This window comes from Eumetopias jubatus, unplaced genomic scaffold, assembly GCF_037043125.1.
Source record: "Eumetopias jubatus isolate StellerSeaLion01/CBP00866 unplaced genomic scaffold, mEumJub1_p1.0 scaffold_10, whole genome shotgun sequence".
Classification (NCBI taxonomy): Eukaryota; Metazoa; Chordata; class Mammalia; order Carnivora; family Otariidae; genus Eumetopias; species Eumetopias jubatus.
In genome coordinates this window covers 45,623,896-45,645,053 of record NW_028274816.1, presented here as the reverse complement: position 1 = coordinate 45,645,053, position 21,158 = coordinate 45,623,896, and the positions used below count along the sequence as shown (strand labels likewise).

The following is a 21,158-nucleotide window of genomic DNA, read 5'->3' as shown; positions in this document are numbered from 1 at the left end:
CACTGGGAAGTCCGTGTGGGCACAGGCGTGTGAGGGACGTTTCATCTTTCCACATCTCTAGAGCCTCTACAGCATCCATCAGGGCAGTGTGCTCGGTTCAACACCGAAGTTCATGTTGTGCTCAGAGTGGGTGCAGGAATGCTGAGGTTTTACGTCTGTGCATCTCCCCCAAGGTGTGCTGTGCCGTGGCCGGGAGGGGCAACACGCCTGGAGCCCTCTGCCCGAGCTGTCCTCACTCCACTGGTTCGTCAAGGTCCGCTCCGAGGTGCCTCCCGGGTGGCCTCAGCAGAGCTGACACCTCTCCTGGGCTCCAGAAGCCCCGTGTTGTGGATGTTCATATGCAGCGGTGGTTCCATCACTCGGCGCATGTGGGCGGCTCCCTGCTCAGATATGATTGACCCCTGGGAGGCTAGTTGGCGAGGGCTGAGTGAGGGCAGACCTCCTCAGGGAGCCTGTGGACGCTTCAGGCCACCCGGAGCCACAGTGGGTTGATGGAGCACCCAGGGAGCCTCCCAGGGGCCACGTGCTCCCCAGAACATCTCACTCCCTGAGAGGAGCACATCCAAGAATCACAGAGCTGAGCCCTGCACTTCAGCCTTGTTTGTTGATGGGATCTCTCGCTAATGCAGCCGTTCCTTTTCCCTGCAAACCGAGGCTCTGTTAGAACACAAGGGGACATGGGGCGCCTGGGTGGCTCAGTCGTTAAGCGTCTTGCCTTCGGCTCAGGTCATGATCCCAGGGTCCTGGGATCGAGCCCCACATCGGGCTCCCTGCTCGGCCGGAAGCCTGCTTCTCCCTCTCCCACTCCTCCTGCTTGTGTTCCCTCTCTCGCTGTCTCTGTGTGTGAAATAAATAAATAAAATCTTTAAAAAAAAAAACAAAAACACAAGGGGACGAGACCAAGGTGTGTTCTAGGGAGGAGTCTGCATCCACCCCGAGGTTCAGGAGGCATGAGCCTCCCCCCACCATTGCTTTGGGAATTTTGTCATGTTGTTGTGTTAAGCTATGGACGATGTGTAACATTTCCAGAAATGAAAGAGAGTATAAATGCACACCCACATGGCCATCTCCAAGGCCATCTCTGTCCTATTTCGTTTCCATCCCCACCTGCTTTCCCTGTCTGCCCAGATTATTTCAAAACACATCCAAGAGAGCAAGTCATGTCATCCGTGCGTACACAGATACGTGTTTCTCTAAGGGGGCTCCAAAAATTCATGTCTTAAGAGAATAATTCCTCAACTTTGATATGTTACTTTGTAGCACATTGCGTCCGGGAACCAGAAAGAAGTGGAGAGACTTCTGAGCCAAGATGACCAAGATAAAGATGCCGTCCAAAGGATGTGTCACCCTCTGTGTTTCTGTGAGAACTGTGAGAAACTTGTCTCTGGGTAAGAGCATCCCCGTGGAGGCTCGCTGTGCCTGCAAGGGGGAGGCGTAGGCCTGGGCCGAACTTTCCACTAGTTCGTTGTGCGATTTTGAATAAAGACCGTACCCTTGTGGCCCTCCGCTTCCTCTGCTGTAAAGTGGAGACAGTAACATCCACCTCTTCGGAGAATCAGATGGAATAAAGGTCATAAAAATACTTGGCCCTCTGCTGGGTCCCAGAGTAGGTGGGTACGAGCCTACCCAGCCCCAGAAAGCAGATTTTAGGGTGGAAGGAATGTCAGCTTCTCCAGTAACCTTTTGGGTTTCCCTTCCCCTTGTCAGGCTGGGTGTCAGAGCCTGGAGGGGTGAGTGGGGGAGGGATGCTGGGACCAGAGGCCTCACCCTGCAGCAGACCGAGCAGGGGCTGGATGGTCTCTGGGACACTGTTAAAGAGATCCAGCTCACACCCAGAGATCTGTCTGCTGGCCCCAGGACTCTGGCATGTCCAGCCTGGTAGGGAGAGGCTTTTCCCTACCTAGGGTGTATTTTTCTATATCTTCTCTCTCTCTCTCTCTCTCTCTTTTTTTAGAGAGAGAGAGAGAGAAAGAGAGTGTAAGTAGGGGTGGGGAGGGGCAGAGGGAGAGGGAGAATCTTAAGCAGGCTCCATGCTCAGCATGAGCCCAGTGCGGGGCTCGATCTCACAAGTCTGAGATCATAACCTGAGCTGAAATCAAGGGTCGGATGCACAACCAACTGAGCCACCCAGGCGTCCCCCGCTCTTCTCCCTCTTTTAGGAGGCTGAACGATCCCTCCATTGTTACTCCATTTTCCAGAGATGACAGGGGTTACACACCGCTCCATGTGGCCGCCCTCTGTGGTATGTGGTCTTGGGTTGACCTTTGGTTGGGCTACTAAAGCAAAGGGATGGAGCCAGGGGCGGCCCAGCAGAGGCCTGAGTGATGGGGTGGCGGAGTCGGGGGTGGCAGGGCCCGTGTCATGGGCCACCTCCAGGGGCTTTGCTATTTTTTTAATGGTCGTATAGTATTCCATCCTGTGAACTGACGCAGCACGGAATCTTCTGTGGATATCTAAGACTCTTTTCCACTACCTTCTGTTGCTGAGAGGTGAACCAGAGCCGAGCCCGCTCCGGAGGGGCAGGGTCTAGAGTGTCCTGAATCTAGAGTCTGGCTTGATGTTAGCTCTGGTCCCTCTCAAGGGGAAAAACACTTCTTGGCATGTCCCCTACCAGCGAATAAGAGGGTAAAACAATGGGACTTCACATTTAGGGCGTGGCGAGCCCCTGCTCTTTCCTTCTCTGTGGTGAGATCCCTCTGTTCTGCAGGGCAGGCATCCCTCATCGACCTCCTGGTTTCCAGGGGCGCGGTGGTAAACGCCACGGACTATCACGGGTCAGCCCCACTGCATCTCGCCTGCCAGAAGGGCTATCAGAGCGTCACGGTGAGCAGGGGCGCCACCCCTGTGCGCGTGCTCAGATGAGCCCAGTGCCGCGTGTCCAGAACCTCATGGCCACACTCCTGCCTCGCAGCCTCTCGGGATGGGCCACGTGTTCCAGGCCACAGTGCCGTGGACAAAACCCCTCGGTGTCGATGTGAAACATCCCGGCAGCTTCGGGGAAGAAGGGTGGGGCCGTGAGCCTTGTTCTTTAATGTCTCGGCGTTTTGAAGGGCAGGATGAGCATGATAGTGGGATTTTAATTGTAGCGTAGGTCAGTACGGTTGCAGATGAGACCGCAGGCCACGCTGCTTACCGCGCTCGTCTCCTTGGCAGTTGCTGTTACTGCACTACAGAGCCAGCCCCGAGGTGCGGGACAGCCACGGCAGCACGCCTCTCCACCTGGCCTGCACCTATGGTCACGAAGACGTAAGTGGCGCCCCCCGTGCCCAGGGTAGCTCTTCTCTCCCCTTCTCACTCGCCAAGTTTCTGCTTGGTGAAACGTCACGCTTTACTGGCATGTTTGGTGGGTGATTTCTCTTTGATTAAAAAAAAAGCCTTAAGTGTATTACAGATGTCCTGCTGTAAGAACAGAAAGCTAGACTTTAATCGCCCGTTAGCATACCCTGAAATTAAAGTCATTTTCCTCCATCCCTGCCGCCACCTAGTTCTGATCTTTGTTCACCTTCAGTTTTTACATCTTCCATTTTTGTAGTCATAGTGACAGCTGTATCATTTCTGCTTCCCCTTCACCTTGAACTGTGTGTGTGTGTGATTTTGTCCTGACCACCCCCTCTCCATCTTCTCTGTGTGAGGACACGTGGGTTTACATGTACCCAAGGTAGAGGCCGGGTTAGGAGTGGATGTGGAAATATGAGATCGAGCTCTCCCCATCTTTATAAAGCCACTTTCTTAACGGTACGTCATGGAAATCCTGGAGGTCAGTAAACGTAGCCCCAGCCCGTCCTTTAATTACTACACAGAGATCTGTTGCGTGTGTTGCGTCTGTGTCCCTAAGACCACCCCTTGGTCAGTGCCTTGCCAGGGCGACTGATAGGACTCGGCATATAGTCACGCTGCTATAATTGACGATAGCGAAAGGACCCAGGGCATGGTCACCGAAGGGAAAAGGTGCACAGATGAAGTCTGGAGGAAAGCAGGTGCAAGCTTCAAAGCATCCTCTCCCCAGGGAGATGTACAGAACATCCTCGGTTCATCCAGCAGTGAGTTATAATAGCAAATATTAAGTACTGTCTACCAGGAGAGCTCTGTAGGGACTCAGGGCCCAGGATTTTTATTGGAAGCTGGTCACGTAATTGCGCTGTGCCTGCCACATGCCAAACTTCCAGACTTCTAGAAGAAAAGCAGGTGTTCAGCATAAACCATGTAGTTGCACAATTTAGACAGTGAGCCATTCCGCAGATCCAAGCTCCTGAGGAACATTGTGAGTCAGGGGCCAGCTTGCAAGCGGGCCTTTCAGTGGACAGTGGTCTCCAGCCTGCTGTGGTCATTCCCTTCTGCACATGGATACATCACAATTTATTCAGCCTTTTCTTACTGATCGACAGTTTTCAGAAAAATGATGTGTCCTGATGAGGTAACCTTGAACTCTGTCTCTCTGTTTCTGCACATTTGCTTGGTGAGCGGAGCCTGGCTGGAATCGGGGTGTGGACTGAGGCTGTGGGTTCCACAGACATTGCCCAAGGCTTGGCATGTGACTTACTGGTGGTATTTCCCATTTTCTTTGCAGTGTGTGAAGGCTCTGGTCTACTATGACGTGCAGTCATGCAGACTAGATATTTGTAACGAGAAAGGAGACACCCCACTACACATAGCTGCACGTTGGGGCTACCAAGGCATCATAGAGACATTGCTACAAAATGGAGCCTCCACAGAGATCCAGAACAGACTGAAAGAAACACCCCTCAAGTGTGCACTAAACTCAAAGGTAGCTTTTTATCATCTCAGAGCATCAGTATGACTTAAAAAAAAAAAAATCAACATCCAAAGATTGGGTCTTGGCTGTGCTGACCAACTGTGCATTAGTGCCTGAGGCCCGAACATGGCCTGTGCCCTCTCTGGTGCATTTAGGACCTGGTCGTCAATGGGTTTTACTTATTTATATTATTTCTAGCTTAACCAGCAGTTCTTCTCAGTCTTGTTCTAAGAGCTGCTCCCGGCAGAGTTTGCCCCAGCCCCTGAGTGCTGTTGGTTTCAGAGCAGACGGCATGGGGGGAAATGGGACACAGGCTCTGGCCAAGAGAAGCAGGGATCGGGCCTGGGGTATGGAAACAGCATTCTGTCTTCCACTTCATCCTCAGCTCCTAAATGCCTTCTTTTCTTTTGGCCAATTTTGAACATCGTTGTGTACGGTTTCTTTCATAATGAACCAATCCTTTCCTGTTGGTAATTTCTGGAACCACGTTAGTGTCTGGCAGCGTGTCATGGAAGTGGGGAGTGGATGGGGAGCAGGTGGGGAGCGAGAGGGCTCGCAGAGGCTGGTTCTCTGTGCCTCGCCCCCGCAGCCGCTCCGGCCGAGGAGATGCGCCCCCGGAGAAGCGCGGCCCGAGGCCATCGGACCACATCCAGAGCATCGCGGGTGTGTGGCCCACATGAGCAATCCCGTCTTGATGCCGGCCTCCCGCACTTCCCCTTCGTGCAGGCTCGGCTTTCCACCTCGTGACATTTTACCGGCTGCTTTTACAGCTTCCAGCTCTGTTTCACAGGGTTCTTTCAGGGTGTTTACTTCTCTTTCTAGGAGAGCAGTTTTTGTCTTTTAACCACACATGAGGTTCGACTGATGTACAAAAAGTTGAACTCATTTAACGTGTGCAACTCAGGGAAGTTGGAGACAAGTACATGCCAGTACGACCAGCTCCGTGACCCTCGCCACGGACACGCGCGTCACCTCCAGATGATTCCTTCTGCCCTCTTTCTGTGTCATGAGTACTAGTAGTATGTTGTGTGTGTCCCACGAACACAACATGAGGTCCCCAGTAGCCGATTCCGAAGGTGTAAATCCCTGCTGCTCACCCCAGGTGGGCCTCCGCCACGCTCCCCGTGCCCTCACAGGGTCTCGGCTTTGTAGTGGCCAGATCCTCCGGGACGGGGCAGTGCTGTGCTTGGCCTGAGGAGTTCGCGAGGAGCAGAGGGCCCCTCTGCCCAGGTAGCTTCTCCCAGAGGCCCCTTCCAAAGGGAGATAGGCAGAGAGGAGATGTCCTCTGAGCCCATTCAAGGGAAGCCCCAGCTCCTGTTGGGCAGCAGGGGCACTGAGAGGCAGCAGGAAGCCCCCACTTAATCTGTGTGATCCTGGGTGAGCTCCTGCCCGCTCAGGCCGTGGTTTCTCTGTCTCTCCAGGGGCGTGGTCAGGCTGCGTGACCTTTGGAGGAGGTGGGCAGGTGGCTGGGCCTACGGGTGATGCTACTTTGGCAACCTTTCTCAGTATTTTTCCTGTTCCCTTCTCCTAGATTCTGTCAATAATGGAGGCCTATCATCTGCCCTTGGAAAGGAGGAGGAAGTCTTCAGAGGTGAGTGAACGAGGCTGGGCTTGGTGGCCCCCTGGGAGAGCCCGGCCTGCTCTCTGGACCTCACGAGGCCCTTCTCCTGTCGGGGCCCCCCTGGCCACAGGTCCCAGTGCAGCCCCCTCAGCGCCCCGTGGACTCCATCAGCCAGGCCTCCTCCACCTCCAGCTTCTCCTCTGTGTTGGTGAGCTCCAGACGGGAGGAGCCCAAGAAGGACTACAGAGAGGTGAGGCTCCCCGGTGGGAGGGCCGACAGGAGGGCAGCCGTGTGTCAAGGCAGCCAGTTAAAGAGCCATGCATGACAAGGGCTGCCCAGGGGACCCCGGGGGATGCCCAAGCCAGCAGTTCTCACCCTGCTGCTTGCATGCTCGGCTCCTGAAGCAGCTCTTTGTTTTGGGGATTGTATGTGTTTGTGTGAGACAGAGGGACAGAGTAGGGAGTCTTCTAGGAAAAGTCTAAGGAAAGTCACCTGTAGGTCCACAGATTTAAGATCATTTTACAAACTAAATTCTCAGCACTTACGTCCCGCTCTGTAAGCATCCCTGTCAACCTGATGTATCGTCCCTGACTTCTGGCCAACACATTGTGTTCTGTAAAAGGTGATTTATAGCCTGTTTTTTTTTCTTCTCCATTTAACCTGTCTGCAAGCTCATCCAGCGTCAGCCCGCAGAGCAGACCATCCCGTGGACATCTCACGACTCCTCTGCCTGCTCCCCTGTGTGCGGGGAGCCTCACTGCTTCCGCACAGGGCATTTGTCCCCTGCCACCCCCAAGCTGTGACCTGCTCTTGAAGGGCCCGATAAGCTTAGCTTGATGCGAAGGCACAGTAGAGAAAGCACGGAGACACATTCCGGAGTCTAAGAGAGCCCTGGAATGGTTCCTGGTGTGCCCTCAGCTGTCGGATGATGAGGGCTGAGTATGTGTGATCTCCGGGGTGGCTGGCTTGCGCTTCATTTGCAGTGACCATCTCGCTTGGCCACATCACCAGCAGATCATTCCATAGACCTCAGGGGGAAATGGGTTTGGTGCACGCTGGTGCCCTCCTGGACGGCCTAGCCGGGCAGTCTCAGGGATATGCTTGCGAGATGCTGAATGAGGTGTTAAAACTCCACAAACCCAGAGGCAAATGAGAGCCTCTGGGTCTTCTATTACAGCTTAATTATTAAAATCATTTTCTAACATTCTTTTTCCTTTACTTAAGGTAGAAAAACTTTTAAGAGCGGTTGCCGATGGAGATCTAGAAATGGTGAGTTTTTAGCAGCACGTCTAAAAAAGCTTGCTGTCGGTAAAAAGAGCTGAACCTTTTTCTTGTCGATGGTTCGGTCAGGAGCTATGTTCTGTTCACTTTCACATGGAAGGGCTGCATTTAATGACTGCGCAGTAATGTAGGTGTTCGCGTTTTCCTTTCACGTACTGAGCAGGTGGTCATAAAGCGGCACAGAGAGCCTACTAGAGAGAGGTTCACGTTCCGGGAGGCTGGTGACATGTTGGCCAGCCCTGCCGTGGGCAGGAGCACAAAGTGCGGGCTCCGAGCCCGGCCCACTAGCTGGGAGCAGGATGTGCAGGCAGGGAGGGTGGAGAGGAGGAGTAGGGTGGTGCAGGGGAGTGTGGCTGGGAGGGCCAGAGCCCAGAAGCCCCGGTGTGGCCCCGTGGAAGTGGTGGGCGGCTGTGGTGCCCGGGCAGGAGGCTGAGGTCTGAGGCTTGGGACTCCCAAGGAGTCCCAGGCCGGGTGTCCCAACGAGGTGGTGCTCGCTGCTGTGGGTTGGCATGGGGAGAAGACCTGGCTGGGGGGAAGGTGTCTGTCCCAACCCTCCCTGCAGATGCCAGGGAACACCTGATCAGGTCACTGGAGCATGGAGATAGCCTTCCTTAGATTCCCACGGGCGGTTTCCCCCGGCTTGCCTTTGGCTTCCTGGAAGGAACTTGCTACATCTTCTACTTTAAAAGGAAGAGTAACTTGGGTGCTTACCAGATGAGGAGCTCTGAATAAATCATCTGAGAGAGCTTGGCGATGGTGTGTGTTTCAGGAGGGCCTTTCGCAGGTGATCCAGCTTGAGGTGGTGCACAGAAGTTGCTGGGATCTGATCATAACCACCTCGGGTTATGTTTAGAATCTGACTGTAGTTTCCACTATATTCGCTTTTATGCAGTGGCTGCTGTCAGTGCACCAGACTGACACATGGTCCCTCCGGGGGGAGGATGGGCAGGACATGGGCGTCTGTACCTGTACCTGTCCTCTCAGGAGACTGGCCCTAGGAGAACCCAGCATTCTTCGGAGGAGGCGAGTAGGACTTCTCCAGGCACCCTGGAGCCATGGTGTGAGCCAGCAGCACAGTCTGTGCAGAGAACAGATTCTGACTGTCCCTGCGTCGTGACACGCTCACTCCTCTTCCTTCTGGGGGTGGGTGAGGGGGCCGAGGCCATTCATGACCGCCTGGTGCCCAGGGGTCACCACCCAAACTGATCTACACACGTGGCAGCCTCCAACACCCCACCCAAGGACCTGCCCCTCCGCTCCCCCCGTACTCGTTCCCTGCCCTTGTCTGTCCCACTAGCCTGTTAGCTGAGGCCCCTGGGTGGAGGCCTTTGGCATTTCCACCCTGGGCGGGGGTATCTGCTGTCCGGATGTGGAAGGGACCTGGAGGAGAGACATTTGGGGTCAAAGGCGGTCTTCTTGGAACCCCTTGTCACTCCCCTCATGCACATGCTGACTTCCTCAGTGCTCAGAACCAGGCCTAGAAATGTATTTATATCGTTCCCAATTTTCAAATTTAATATCCTAGAGACCAGTTTTAAATTGGATTTTTTGGTGGTCTCCAGTGCGTTCAGGTGTGGCTAGTGCGTGGCTAGTGCGTGGAAAGGACACTGGCGTGGCGTCAGGGAGCCTGCATATAAGGTTCTGACCTCCACTTCCTAGTTGTGGGGCCTTGGACGAGTTATTTCCTCTCAGAGTGAGTTTTCTCCCAGGTTACAAGGGACGAGTCGTTGAAAATATACAATTAGTTAATGCAAGCCGAGGTGCTCGCGACACGCTCCAGGACCGGGGAGTGAAAGCAGCACCACTCTGCCTGGGTGATGCAGTTGGTGAAGCATCTGACTCTTGGTTTTGGCTCAGGTCCTGATCTCAGGGCCCTGGGATCAAGCCCCGCATTGGGCTCTGCGCTCAGCTCGGAGTCTTTCAGATTCTTTCTCCCTCCCCCTCTGCCCCTCCGCTTGTGCTCACTCTCTCTAAAATAAAGAGTTCTTAAAAAAGAAAAAAAAAGATAGGGGCACCTGGGTGGCTTAGTCAGTTAAGCGTCTGCCTTCGGCTCAGGTCATGATCCCAGGGGTCCTGGGATCGAGCCCCGCATCGAGCTCCTGCTCAGCAGGGAGTCTGCTTCTCCCTCTCCTGCTGCCTGCCGCTCTGCCTACTTGAGCTCTCTATTTCTCTATCATTACAAATATATAAAAATCTTTAAAAAAAGAAAAAAGGTAAGAAAAAAAAAGATAAAGGAATCTCTACCACAAGCTGTAGAGATGGCGCTAAAGTTCTCTGCATCACCCGTAAAAGGACAGAGAAAGTGCTTGGGCACGGTGAACCCAGTCATTTCTAAATCACTGTGGTGGTTGAGGAAGTGGAGGCCCTGATCTGGGAGCAGGTGTGTGTGTGTGTGTGTGTGTGTGTGTGTGTGTGTGTGTGTGTGTGTGTGTGTGTGTAGGGGGGGAGGAGGGAGAGTTACTGTAGCTTATAAAGGAGCTAAGGGTGAGTTTTAAGTTCCTGTTTATCCTTCCTGCCCAACACCAGGTGCGTTACCTTCTGGAGTGGACGGAGGAGGACCTGGATGAATTGGAGGATGCTGTCAGCATAGGCGATGTTGAATTTTGTCACCCCTTGTGCCAGTGCCCGAAATGTGCTCCAGCTCAAAAGGTTTGGCTTTGCTTCCATTGGTGCAGCTGGGGGTGGGGGTGGGGAGGCAAATTCTTCTTTTCCGGAAAGTTGTCTGCTTCTCAGCCAACCAGTTACTGAGTGGGTGCTAGTTGGCATCCCCTGAGATGTGGTGAGGTTTAGTTACTTAGCTCAGGGAGGAGAGACACTAACACTAGTGTGGATCTGCCTTGGGCGGCTGACTTTCTGAATGGGCAGGTCAGGGAGCAGAGGAATGCACGTGTGCTCAGTGTTTCAGCTCCTCTCTGGGCCCCTGAGTCACAAGGCAAGAGTTTATGGCTGAGGGTGTCTGTCTACATGGCTGCCAATTCCTTGAGGAAGCTGCATTCGAGATCCATTGCCCACTGTCTGTGCTCAAGTTGGTCCACCTTCTGTGGGAGGACCCACCCTCCAAATACAGAGGATCCTCTGTGCCCTTTCCCCAATCTCCCCCAGTGGTAACAGCTTGCAAAGCCATAGGATGGTATCCTAGCCAGGATACTGACCCAGAAACAATTCACACATCTTATCCACATTTCTTTGATTTTCCTGGTGCTCACATGTGCATATGCATGTGTGTGCCTGTGTGTTCACTTTGATCACATGCATAGCTTTGTGCATCCACCACCACATTGAAGGTACCAACAGGCTCCCTCACTATGGGAAGAACTACTCACGTTGCCCTTTCCCATACCCATCTGTCCCCCTGCCACCCCCTAACCCACAAGTTCTGAGATTGAGGTTGAGGTTCATTTTTTTTTGCCTGTGGATGTCCACCTGTTCCACACCACTTGTTGGAAAGACCATCCTTCCTCCATTGACTTGCTGTCCCACCTCCATTGATAATATACGGTGTGGGTCTCTCTCCAGGTTCTGCGTTCCGTTCCACAGATCTGTGTGTCTGTCCTTCTACCAGTTCCATGCTGTCTCGATTACTGGAGCTATAGGAAGCTTTAGTATTGGGTAGAGCCATTCTTCCTAACTTGTTCTTCATTGCCAGGATCATTTTAGCTAGTCTACGCCTGTGCCTTTCCGTATATATTTTAGAATGGGTTTGTTTATGTCTACCAAAAATCTTACTAGGATTTTGGTAGGAATTACATTAACCATCGTAGATCAAGTTGGGGAGAAATGACATCTTTACTGTGTTGACTTCATGAATATGGTATCTCTCTCCAAATATTTTGGCCTTCTTTGATTTGTTTATCGTTTTGTGATTTTTAGCATACAGATCCTGCCCATGTTTTCTGAAGTGTATACTTAAGTATCATTTTCTTTTGAGAAATCATAAATGGTATTTTGCATAGAGTATGCACTTTTGTGCTAGCTACCTAACTCGATGTGTATGTCCCATACTGAGAAAATTAATTTGACTCTGCAAAACAGGCATAGTGGTGTTGTCCTTTGTATTACAAGATAATACTGCCTCATTTTAAAAAGCTTCACCATGGGTTATTCCAACCCAATAACATTGAAATTAGTAAAACTTTCATTCACGTGTAGCTTTTCAGCTCGCTCCAGGGTCATGTGTACGTTGGGGATGTACAACTCTTGTTCTGTCCCGATGCTGCTGGATGGGGACAGCCCAAAGAATGATTTCCCCTGTGTAGACTGCTATGAAAAGCATAGGGATTAAAAAAGGCAGATGATGTTTCGAAGGGTACTAGTGAAGTGACCGTACTTCAGGCCCAGTCCGGGACTGAGTGTGGCTAGAGGCAGCTCCTGTGTCTCGCTGTCACTGCTCTTGCCATTTGCCTGCACTCTGTTCTTCCCCACCTCACGGTTCATTCGTTACAACAAGAAACCGGAGTACACATTAAAATAACTGCTAGATTTGTTGAATAAAATCTTAACGTTCCCTGCTTTTTTAAAACCTTTTTCTCATTTTGAAGTTCCTCAAAAAGACCTAAAAAAGACATTTATATGAAGATTGCTTCATGTCTGTGACTTAGCTAACCACCCCCTGGCCCCACCCTCTTCTAGCCCACTGGTGTGTTTAGAGTGTTTGTTTAAAAAACCTTTATTGAAGTACAATTTACACCCAGTAAAGTCCTATGTACTGTGTACAATCCCTTGAGTTTCCGCATGAAGCCATGACCACAGTCCAGATCCAGAACACTCCATTACTTCTGAGGGTTTTCTTGGGCTTCCCTGCTTCCTCCCCTGTCCCAGGCAACGCCCGGGGTCTGCTGTCTGTCATCACAGACTCGTTGGCATTTTCTAGAATTTTATGTGAGTGGAAACCAGACAGGACCCACTCTTTTGAATCTGGCTTCCTTCATGCAGCAGAATGTTTTGAGATCCACACCAGGTCAGTGGATTCCTTTCTTTTTACTTCTGGATAGTATTTTGTTGAATATACTAGAATCAATTGAATCACCCGTTGACATTTGCGTAGTTTCCCATTTGGGGCTTTGTGAAGAAAGCTAGTGTGAACTAGCTTTGTATAAATATATGTTTACTTGGGTAAATACCTCGGGGTGTAATTGCTGGATTATGTAGTAAGTGTGTGTGTAACTTGATAAACTGCCAGTTTTCCAGAGTGATTTTCCATCTTCCATTCCTGCCACTAGTGTGTGAGAGTTCTTTCTGGTTGCCCCACATCCTTGTGAGTATTCAACTTTAGCCATTCCTGTAAGTGTGCAGTATTTCATTGTTTTTTTTTTCTCCCTACTTCATCTGTTTGTTTTTTTTGTTTTTTGAGGTACAGTTTACATGCAGCAAAATTTACCCTTTTAAGGCAGCATGCAATTTTCCCAAGAGAAAACCTTTTTAATCATCAAAAAGTGAACTAGATAACCAAAGTTTTCATCTTTGGGCAGTCACCTGGAATGCTGACATAGCAATTTTATTATTAGAATGTAGGATTCAATATCATAATTTAATGTTTGTTTTCATTTGTATGGTTTATAAATGTTTTGTTTGTCCTTTTAATTACTGATAGATTATTCTTCTACTGGCATGATTGATTTTAAAACCACTGCGAATCAATACAGACTGTCTCCATGATATCAACATTTGTCTTTTGTTTTTCCAAATCTTGTGCCTATCTTTTTTTTAAAAGTTGGATTGTCTAATGGACTTGTAAGAATCTGTTGGTGTTTTTAAATTCTGGTTGGTACACGTCCCTTGTCGGGTCCACGTAGTACAAACATTTTCTCCTGCTCCATGACTTGCCTTTTCATTTTCTTGTGTCTTTCAAAGAATAACCACTTAAAATTTGCATTAAGTCCAGTTCATCAAACTGTTCCTTTATGGTTTTTGCTTTTTGTGTCTTCTCTAAGAAATCTTTGCTTATCACAGTGTTGCAGGGATTTCTTGTGTACTCGCTTCAAGAAGTTTATAGTTGTAGCTCTTACATTTAGGTCTATGAGGCATTTTTAATTTTTATGTGTGGTGAGGGTTGATGTGCGTTTTTCCATATGTGGATATCCCATTGTTCAGATGCCATTTGTGGAACAGACTTCCTATTTCCCATTGAATCGCCTTGGCATAAAGAGGGCATCATTTCGGGGGGCTTGCTGTTTTGGAAATGGAAGTAATCCTTTGGTATATCTTACCTTTCTAAAGTTGTAGGAATTCACCTGTGGGTAACCTGATTCTGGATCCCACTGTGATCCCAAATTGTACAGAGGCTGGGGGTGGGGGACGACACAGATGGCTTCAATTCCTTCAGCCCAGTTTCTTTTTTCTTTTTTTTTTTTTAAAGATTTTATTTATTTGACAGAGAGAGAGACAGCGAGAGAGGGAACACAAGCAGGGGGAGTGGGAGAGGGAGAAGCAGGCTTCCCGCGGAGCAGGGAGCCCGATGCGGGGCTCAATCCCAGGACCCTGGGATCATGACCTGAGCCGAAGGCAGATGCTTAATGACTGAGCCACCCAGTGCCCCTTCAGCCCAGTTTCTTAAATACTAATGATGTTTCTCTCTCCATCTTCTGCATTTAACTAGAAGCTGGCAAAGATTCCTGCCAGTGGACTTGGTGTGAATGTGACCAACCAGGACGGCTCCTCCCCATTGCATGTTGCTGCTCTGCATGGGCGGGCGGACCTTGTCCCTCTCCTTTTGAAACATGGTGCCAGTGTGGGTGCCAGAAACGTAAACCAAGCTGTCCCGCTCCACCTGGCCTGCCAGAAGGGCCACTTCCAGGTATGGGTCTTTCTCCTGGGCAGAGGGCATGGGGTGCTTGCTCTTGGTTAGAACTGTCCGTGGTGGGAATGCTGCAGAGAGGCAAGTTTGGGGGTGGGCCCAGAGGACAGACACATTTCTTTCTTCCCAGCCCCGAGATTCTGTGCTGCATGGGGCAAGACTGCTCAGCAACAGAACGCAGAACTCTGTTGCTTCTGGGGGTGGGCCCTCCCCTTCCCCACCTCATCCCCGCCCCCCCACTCCACTGTCATGCACCTCTCAGTGGCACAGAGGCCTCCTCCTGATTCTGACCCCAGCAGGAGCTGTCTCTGGTGCTTGGGTGTTGGTCATTGAGGGCTCTACCTGCAACTTGGCACCTTTCATCCCCACAGCCCTTGGTCTTTGTCAAACAGTTTAAGACTTTATTTATTTTTTTAAGATTTTATTTATTTGAGAGAGAGAGAGGGCAGGGGGAGGGGCAGAGGGAGAAGCAGGCTCCCCACTGAGCAGGGAGCCCAACGCGGGGCTCAATCCCAGGACCCCAGGATCATGACCTGACTTGAGCTGAAGGCAGATACTTAGCTGACTGTACAACCCAGGCACCCCAGTTTAAGTACTTTATAGAGAATGGCCCTAAGGAGGAGGTGCAAGAGAGAATTGTGAAATGATTTGTTTTTCAAAGTCCTATATTTCTTTTTGAAAATTATTTAAAACAATTTTTCCCTTACTAGCTGTACTGTAAGCTTTTAAAAGACAGGAACCAGGGGTGCCTGGCCGGCTCAGTCAGTAGAGCATGTGACTCTTGATCTCAGGGTTGTGAGTTCCCAAGCCCCATGTTAGGTGTAGAGTTTACTTAAAAAACAAAAATAAAAAATAAATAAAAGACAGGAACCAAATCAGATCTTCCATCTCTCTCGTAACACCTAACATAGCACTTCAAATGTCAGTTTCCCAGTCTATAAAACTGGAGTGATAATTACAGCGCTCCATACATAGGGCAGGACTAATGATGAAATGAAAAAAAAATAGTGCTAGCACATTGCCTGGTGGAGGAGGTCCTCAGCAAATGTCTGTTGCACCCCGCTTGAGTTGGTCGGCTTTCTCCCGAGTCAAACATGTATCCAAAGAGCCTTCCCAGTAAACTTAGAGAAGAGTAAAAAGGAGATCAAGTTAGAGGATTTCTTCCACAGATTTAATTAAGGTTGGAATTTTGTCTTCGCTGGGCTAGGTGGTGAGGTGTCTATTGGATTCTAATGCAAAACCCAATAAAAAGGATCTAAGTGGAAACACACCCCTCATTTACGCCTGTTCCAATGGCCACCATGAAGTCGCGGCACTGCTGTTACAGGTAAGGGCCCCCCAGCCCTGGAGCTGCCGGGTACTCGTCAGTCGTGGGTGCCTCATTTTCTGGCATCCCCCCCCTTTTTTTTAAGAGAGAGAAAGAGAAGCAGCGTATGGGAGCTGGGGGTGGGGAGGGACAGAGGGAGAGGGAGAGAGAGGAGAGAATCTTAAGCAGGCTCCACATAGTGCAGGGCCCGGCGCAGGGCTTGATCTCACGACGCTGAGATCATGACCTGAGCGGAAATCACGAGTCGGACACTTATTGAGCCACCGAGGCGCCTCTCTGGCATTCCTTTTGATTGCACTGTTTCTCCTTCTAGCACGGGGCCTCCATTAACCTCTCTAACAATAAGGGTAACACAGCACTGCACGAGGCGGTGATAGAAAAGCATGTCTTCGTGGTGGAGCTGCTTCTGCTTCATGGGGCATCAGTTCAGGTCTTGAACAAGAGACAGTGCACCGCAGTAGACTGTGCTGAACAGGTGAGTGGGGAGCTCCCTTGCAGCTCACTCTGGCTTCCCCGTGGTTAAACCACATCTGAAATAGCAGGAGCCAACCTTTGAATCGTGACGCCGGGATAAGTCGGTGTGCCGGGAGTCTGCAGGTGCGGTCGAATATTCAGTCCTTGGTCCCCGGGTCAGAGGTGGTCTGCTTGGGGAGCCAGGAGTCAGTCTTTCAGGGCTTGCTTTCAAAGGACTGAGTGGAGGTGCTCCCCTGACTGCTGCAGGTGTCGGCGCCTTGTTCTGGCCCAGGGATGAGCCATCTGGTGCCCCCAGGGAAGCAGCGAGCTGAGACCGTGTTCTGGGCTCACGCTCCCTGCATGGGGACTGCACCTGCGGTCTTAGCACAACGGAGAGCGTTCAGTTGTGATTCTAAGTCTCCTGGAGTTATTCTCCCTGTAAGGGGAATTGTGATGACCAGGTCACCCCTCCTTCCTGTGCTGTTCCCTGCACAGGGAACTGGTGAGGAGAAGGCTTCCTCTCCTGGGAGGAGCAAGCTCTCTACTGTCCCCATTTTCACGTTGAGTCTTTTTGTTTTTGACTCGGGGCAGACAGCTGGTAGGCTGTTAAGTGACACTGGTGTCATGTAAAAGTCACCATAAACCCAACATACTCATAGGCTTATCACGTTTTCAGTGACATTTCCTGACAGAATCGAAATATTTTAAACCTTCCATGAGCAATTTCTCAAAAGATGATGAGTGTTTTTTATCGAGTACTTAGTATGTGCTGGGCCATCGATAACCCCATGAGAACTCTGCAGTAAGAGATCCCGTTCTCATCAGCCCCATCGCACAGGGCAGCTAAGTTCCCGGCCCGGATTCCCTAGTAGAGGCCGAGCCAGGCTCCAACGGCAGGGCTGCTCCTCACCACGAGCCTCAATGGCATCAGCTTCGTCTGTAGCTGCTGCTTAGCTTCTCTGCCCAGCCGCACCAATACTGACAGATCAAAAACAGCCAATAAGCTGCTAAGAATTAAAAATACTAATTGTTACCTTTTCCCTTTCAAATTGTAGAATTCAAAAATAATGGAATTACTTCAGGTAGTACCGAGCTGTGTGGCCTCAGTAGAGGATGTTGGCGAAACAGACCACAAGGAGTACGTTACTGTTAAGATCAGGAAAAAATGTAAGAATTTACATTCTCTCTGTAATTCTCAATATGGGCATATTTGGAAATTCATGAGTAGTTGCTCGTGTTCATTTAATTGTGAATGTGGAATGTCATTATACTCATGACTGGGGGCGGGATAGGGGCACCAAAGAAATGTCACAACCTCGCTCATCAGCTTGTTTTGCTACTGGTTTTCTGGTTGATTGGGATGATGCTTCCTAAGGGAATAAGGTGGCCACTCAGCCTCACCTTTGACGGCTCAGGCGTCCCCCACCAGCTGGAGAGAAGGAGCAGCCTCTGGGAGATTCTTACATGCCGCATGGCCCAGACCCAGGCCTTTTTCTAAGCATTTCCTGGACATCTGGGGCTCAGCGTTTCCTGCTAACTTTAAACGTTTTTATTTACTTAATTTGCAGGTATACAGAGATTGTTGGTAATTAGAATAGTAGTTGCTAAACATGGATAGGTTGAAGTATTTTCTTTCTTTCTTTCTTTTTTTAGTTGTTAATAGTCTAGATTGGGTCCATGCTCTACTCTTTTAAGATTTTTTTTTTTAATCAATCTCTACACCCAACATGAGTCTCAAACTCACAAGCCCGAGATCAAGAGTCGCACCCTCTACCACCGACTGAGCCAACCAGGCGCCCCTCTGGAATAAAGTGAATAAACCCACTTCCACCTCAGTAATCCCGAGGCTGTGTCACCACAGTTGCCTGTAGCTGGAGAATATCCGTGTGTTAATAAGGTTGTATCTTTCCTTGCCATGGGGGTTCACACAGTAATAAATAGCTACTAATATGTTTCTTTAAGCAGATAGCAGTGCTTAATTTTCTAAATTTTGTTAAGCTAAGAAAATTGAAAGATTGGGGCGCCTGGGTGGCTCAGTTGTTAAGCGCCTGCCTTCGGCTTAGGTCATGATCTCAGGGTCTTGGGATCGAGCCCCACATCGGGCTCCCTGCTCAGTGGGGAGTCTGCTTCCTCCTCTCCCACTCCCCCTGCTTGTGTTCCTGCTCTCTCTCTCTCTCTCTCTCTCAAATAAATAAATAAAATTAAAAAAAAAAAAATCAAAAGGTTGCATCTGTGGTATAACTCTAATTAAACTACTTTGGAAGTTTTCAGATGTTTATCCTTTTATTTTAATCTACAGGGAACTCAAAAATGTACGATCTACCAGATGAACCTTTCACCAGACAGTTCTACTTTGTCCACTCAGGTGGTCAGTTTAAGTGAGTATAAAATTTGAGTTGATTTCTGTGCCTTTGACCCCACCTTTACTTACAACTCAGGCCAGGTATGTGCCCCTTCAGCGGGTTAGAGAAAATCTGCACTCACCAAATGCTGCCACCTCGTGGCCAACCAGAGTGTTTCACGCCATTATTTCAGACTGATTTCACTTTGTTTCCGGTTTCAGGGGAAGGACTTCAAGGGAGATTATGGCAAGAGATAGCAGTGTCCCTAATTTTACTGAAGACTCTTCGCATGAGGTGAGTTATTCAATGCTGGCTTATCATATTTCTTAAAGCCTGGCTTTTCCAAAACGACTCTACGGTGAACACATTTCTCATTTCATGATTCCCTTCTTTGCAAGAATTTGTAACAATTAAGATGAGTTCGTTAGTGGGACAGCCAGGAGTACAGACTTCATTTATTGAGAAAGGAGAGTGAGGGGAAAATGGGAAATAGGGGTACGCGTGGAGATTCTGGGGCTTATGGTGCGTGTACTTGGTGGAACAGCTCAGCTGCCCGTAGTGTGGGAATCACTGATGAAAGGAGGAAACCAAGTGTATATATAGATGCGTAAAAAACTTCTCCAGATGTGGTCTAGAGTTGCTCATATGGACAATTTTGCATGTGTCCATCTTCCTACAGCACTGCTTACTCAGTTATAAAGAGACACTTGCTTTATGTTCTGTCATACTATTAGGTGACTCTTCTCAGAAACGTGACTTTTCCTATTGCTCCTTGCATTACATGACTGTTGATGAGAAGCAGACTTTACAGCAAAGATGCAGAAGCTCTAAATCTTTGTTTTAGAGAATCAAAGTGATGTTTGTTAACATGACTCATTTCGATCTCCTATGTAACCTTTTGTGACTTTGCTAACAGACGTGCTGCTGCATGGGAAACCCGCAAACTCTGAAATCTGCTTGGGTTCCATCAAGCACTTTTCCCTTGTGAGCTGTGGGACTTCATGCAGGTTGCTTCCATTTGCTGATCCTGTGTCCTCAGTTGTAAATGGGGACAGCAATTAGTACATCCCTGTTAAGAGTTATAAAGAGTAAACGTGCAAATAGGTAAAGCACTGACGTTGTGTCTGACACATGGAGTACACACACATCATCCTGTCCCCACGGGGGTGTCAGAGCTGAAATGCCCAGAAAGTACCAAGCACATGGGGTGACAAGCAGCACCCAAGAGCGCTGTTCTTGTGTGGTTCTTGTTTAAAGTGCAGTGCAAATGAACTGCTTGAATTGTACCATTTCTTCAGCCAGGGAGGCAAAGACTCACAGGGAAACAGAACCACCTGCCAGACCAGAGCAGATCTGAGAGTGCTGACAGAGGGCACGGCAATCAGCCCGAGGGGCCTGGACCAAAACAAAGTGTTCCTGCAAACAGGCGGATGCTGCGCAGACACACGGTCGAGGACACAGTCGTATCCCAGAACCCAGGGACTGCCGGCCACCTAGCCACTTCCCCAGAGGCTGATGTCACATCCCAGTCTTAGTGGCAATAAGCAGTTGTTACATTGGCTGCCAAGAAGTGAGTCCTTGGCAGGGAGGTGCCAAGCAGAAACACAGCTGAGAACTGAAATGTACTTTCTGTTGGATTTGCAAGAAAAGCAGAAAGTTCCTGAAAGCTGTTCTGTGGCTGAGGGAAGGAATGCGACCAAGAAAACGATCACCATCTCTTTTCTCTCCAAAGCTGGTGCGTGCGCTGGAAAAGGAGTGCACACCGACTCCAGCAGTGTCCAGATTCTTAAGAGCAGGCGTATGTTTCTTCTGAAGTGGCAGGAGCTCCCTGGCTCCCGTGCGAGGTTTCACGACCAGATTCTGACCTCCTCCTAACGAAAGGTGCTAACCTCCGTGATGTGGACAAACGAGCAAACCGCAGGCCAAAAGAATTCCTCCATCTGGGATCAGCTGAAGAGAAGCAATTTAGGTTTCATGGTACCATGGAGGCCAGGCAGAAGCGACACATGGGAATGAGGAAAAGAGGACTGGAAAATGTTCCTTTGCAAAGCAGCACTTGAACCCAAAGATGCCTACATGCCGTTGTGATGTTCATTTTAATGAAAAGGACATTTAGGACCTATTCTACACTATGTATGTGGGAAAAGTTGGGTGTAATTTTTCTTCCAACCAAGTACAGATATTTGATCGCTGCACCTGTATCAGTCTCTTGAGACACATCCCCTTCCGTTAAAAACCTCCCTTAGATGTCACACCTGACTGATGGTTACTGAACAAGAGAGATTTGGCACATCTTTTCTTAGTCTTTTGATTCAGATTCAAAACTTACAGCACAAACCAGGTGAGAGTTACTTTCAGTTAGAATTTATTGCCATTTATTCCTTTTTATAAATTTCTATAGATTATACTCTTATTTTTTTATGTTACTAATTGGTCTACAGCCGCAAACATGGGTTTGTCCTGAGTACATTTTCAAGTAACTTTGTAATACAGAAATGGTTTTGTGCATGTTCTTGGGAATACTTGTGTATGTATAGAAGGGAGGGGCTGATTATTTTTCTACAAAGTAATTTATGATTTCTAATTTTCTAATGTGCCTTGGATATGTGCCAAATGATGGGAAAGAAACAGTAAACTTTATGATTCTT

General features: G+C 49.4%; 1 protein-coding gene across 3 annotated transcripts in view; it reads left to right on the top strand.

Moving 5' to 3' along the window:
* Positions 1-21,158, top strand: part of ANKRD27 (ankyrin repeat domain 27) — a 47,760-nt gene extending 26,602 nt beyond the window's left edge. The window contains exons 14-29 of one of the 3 annotated variants that reach the window (XM_028123511.1): positions 1,261-1,388; positions 2,160-2,242; positions 2,708-2,823; positions 3,154-3,246; positions 4,568-4,765; positions 6,285-6,344; positions 6,445-6,564; positions 7,539-7,583; positions 10,122-10,244; positions 14,191-14,388; positions 15,596-15,715; positions 16,029-16,190; positions 17,224-17,335; positions 18,468-18,546; positions 18,732-18,804; positions 19,813-21,158. In XM_028123511.1, coding sequence (XP_027979312.1) covers positions 1,261-1,388; positions 2,160-2,242; positions 2,708-2,823; positions 3,154-3,246; positions 4,568-4,765; positions 6,285-6,344; positions 6,445-6,564; positions 7,539-7,583; positions 10,122-10,244; positions 14,191-14,388; positions 15,596-15,715; positions 16,029-16,190; positions 17,224-17,335; positions 18,468-18,546; positions 18,732-18,804; positions 19,813-20,007 — 1,905 coding nt within the window. In that variant the 3' untranslated portion in view covers positions 20,008-21,158. The other 2 variants (XM_028123510.1, XM_028123512.1) reach the window with 2 other exon arrangements.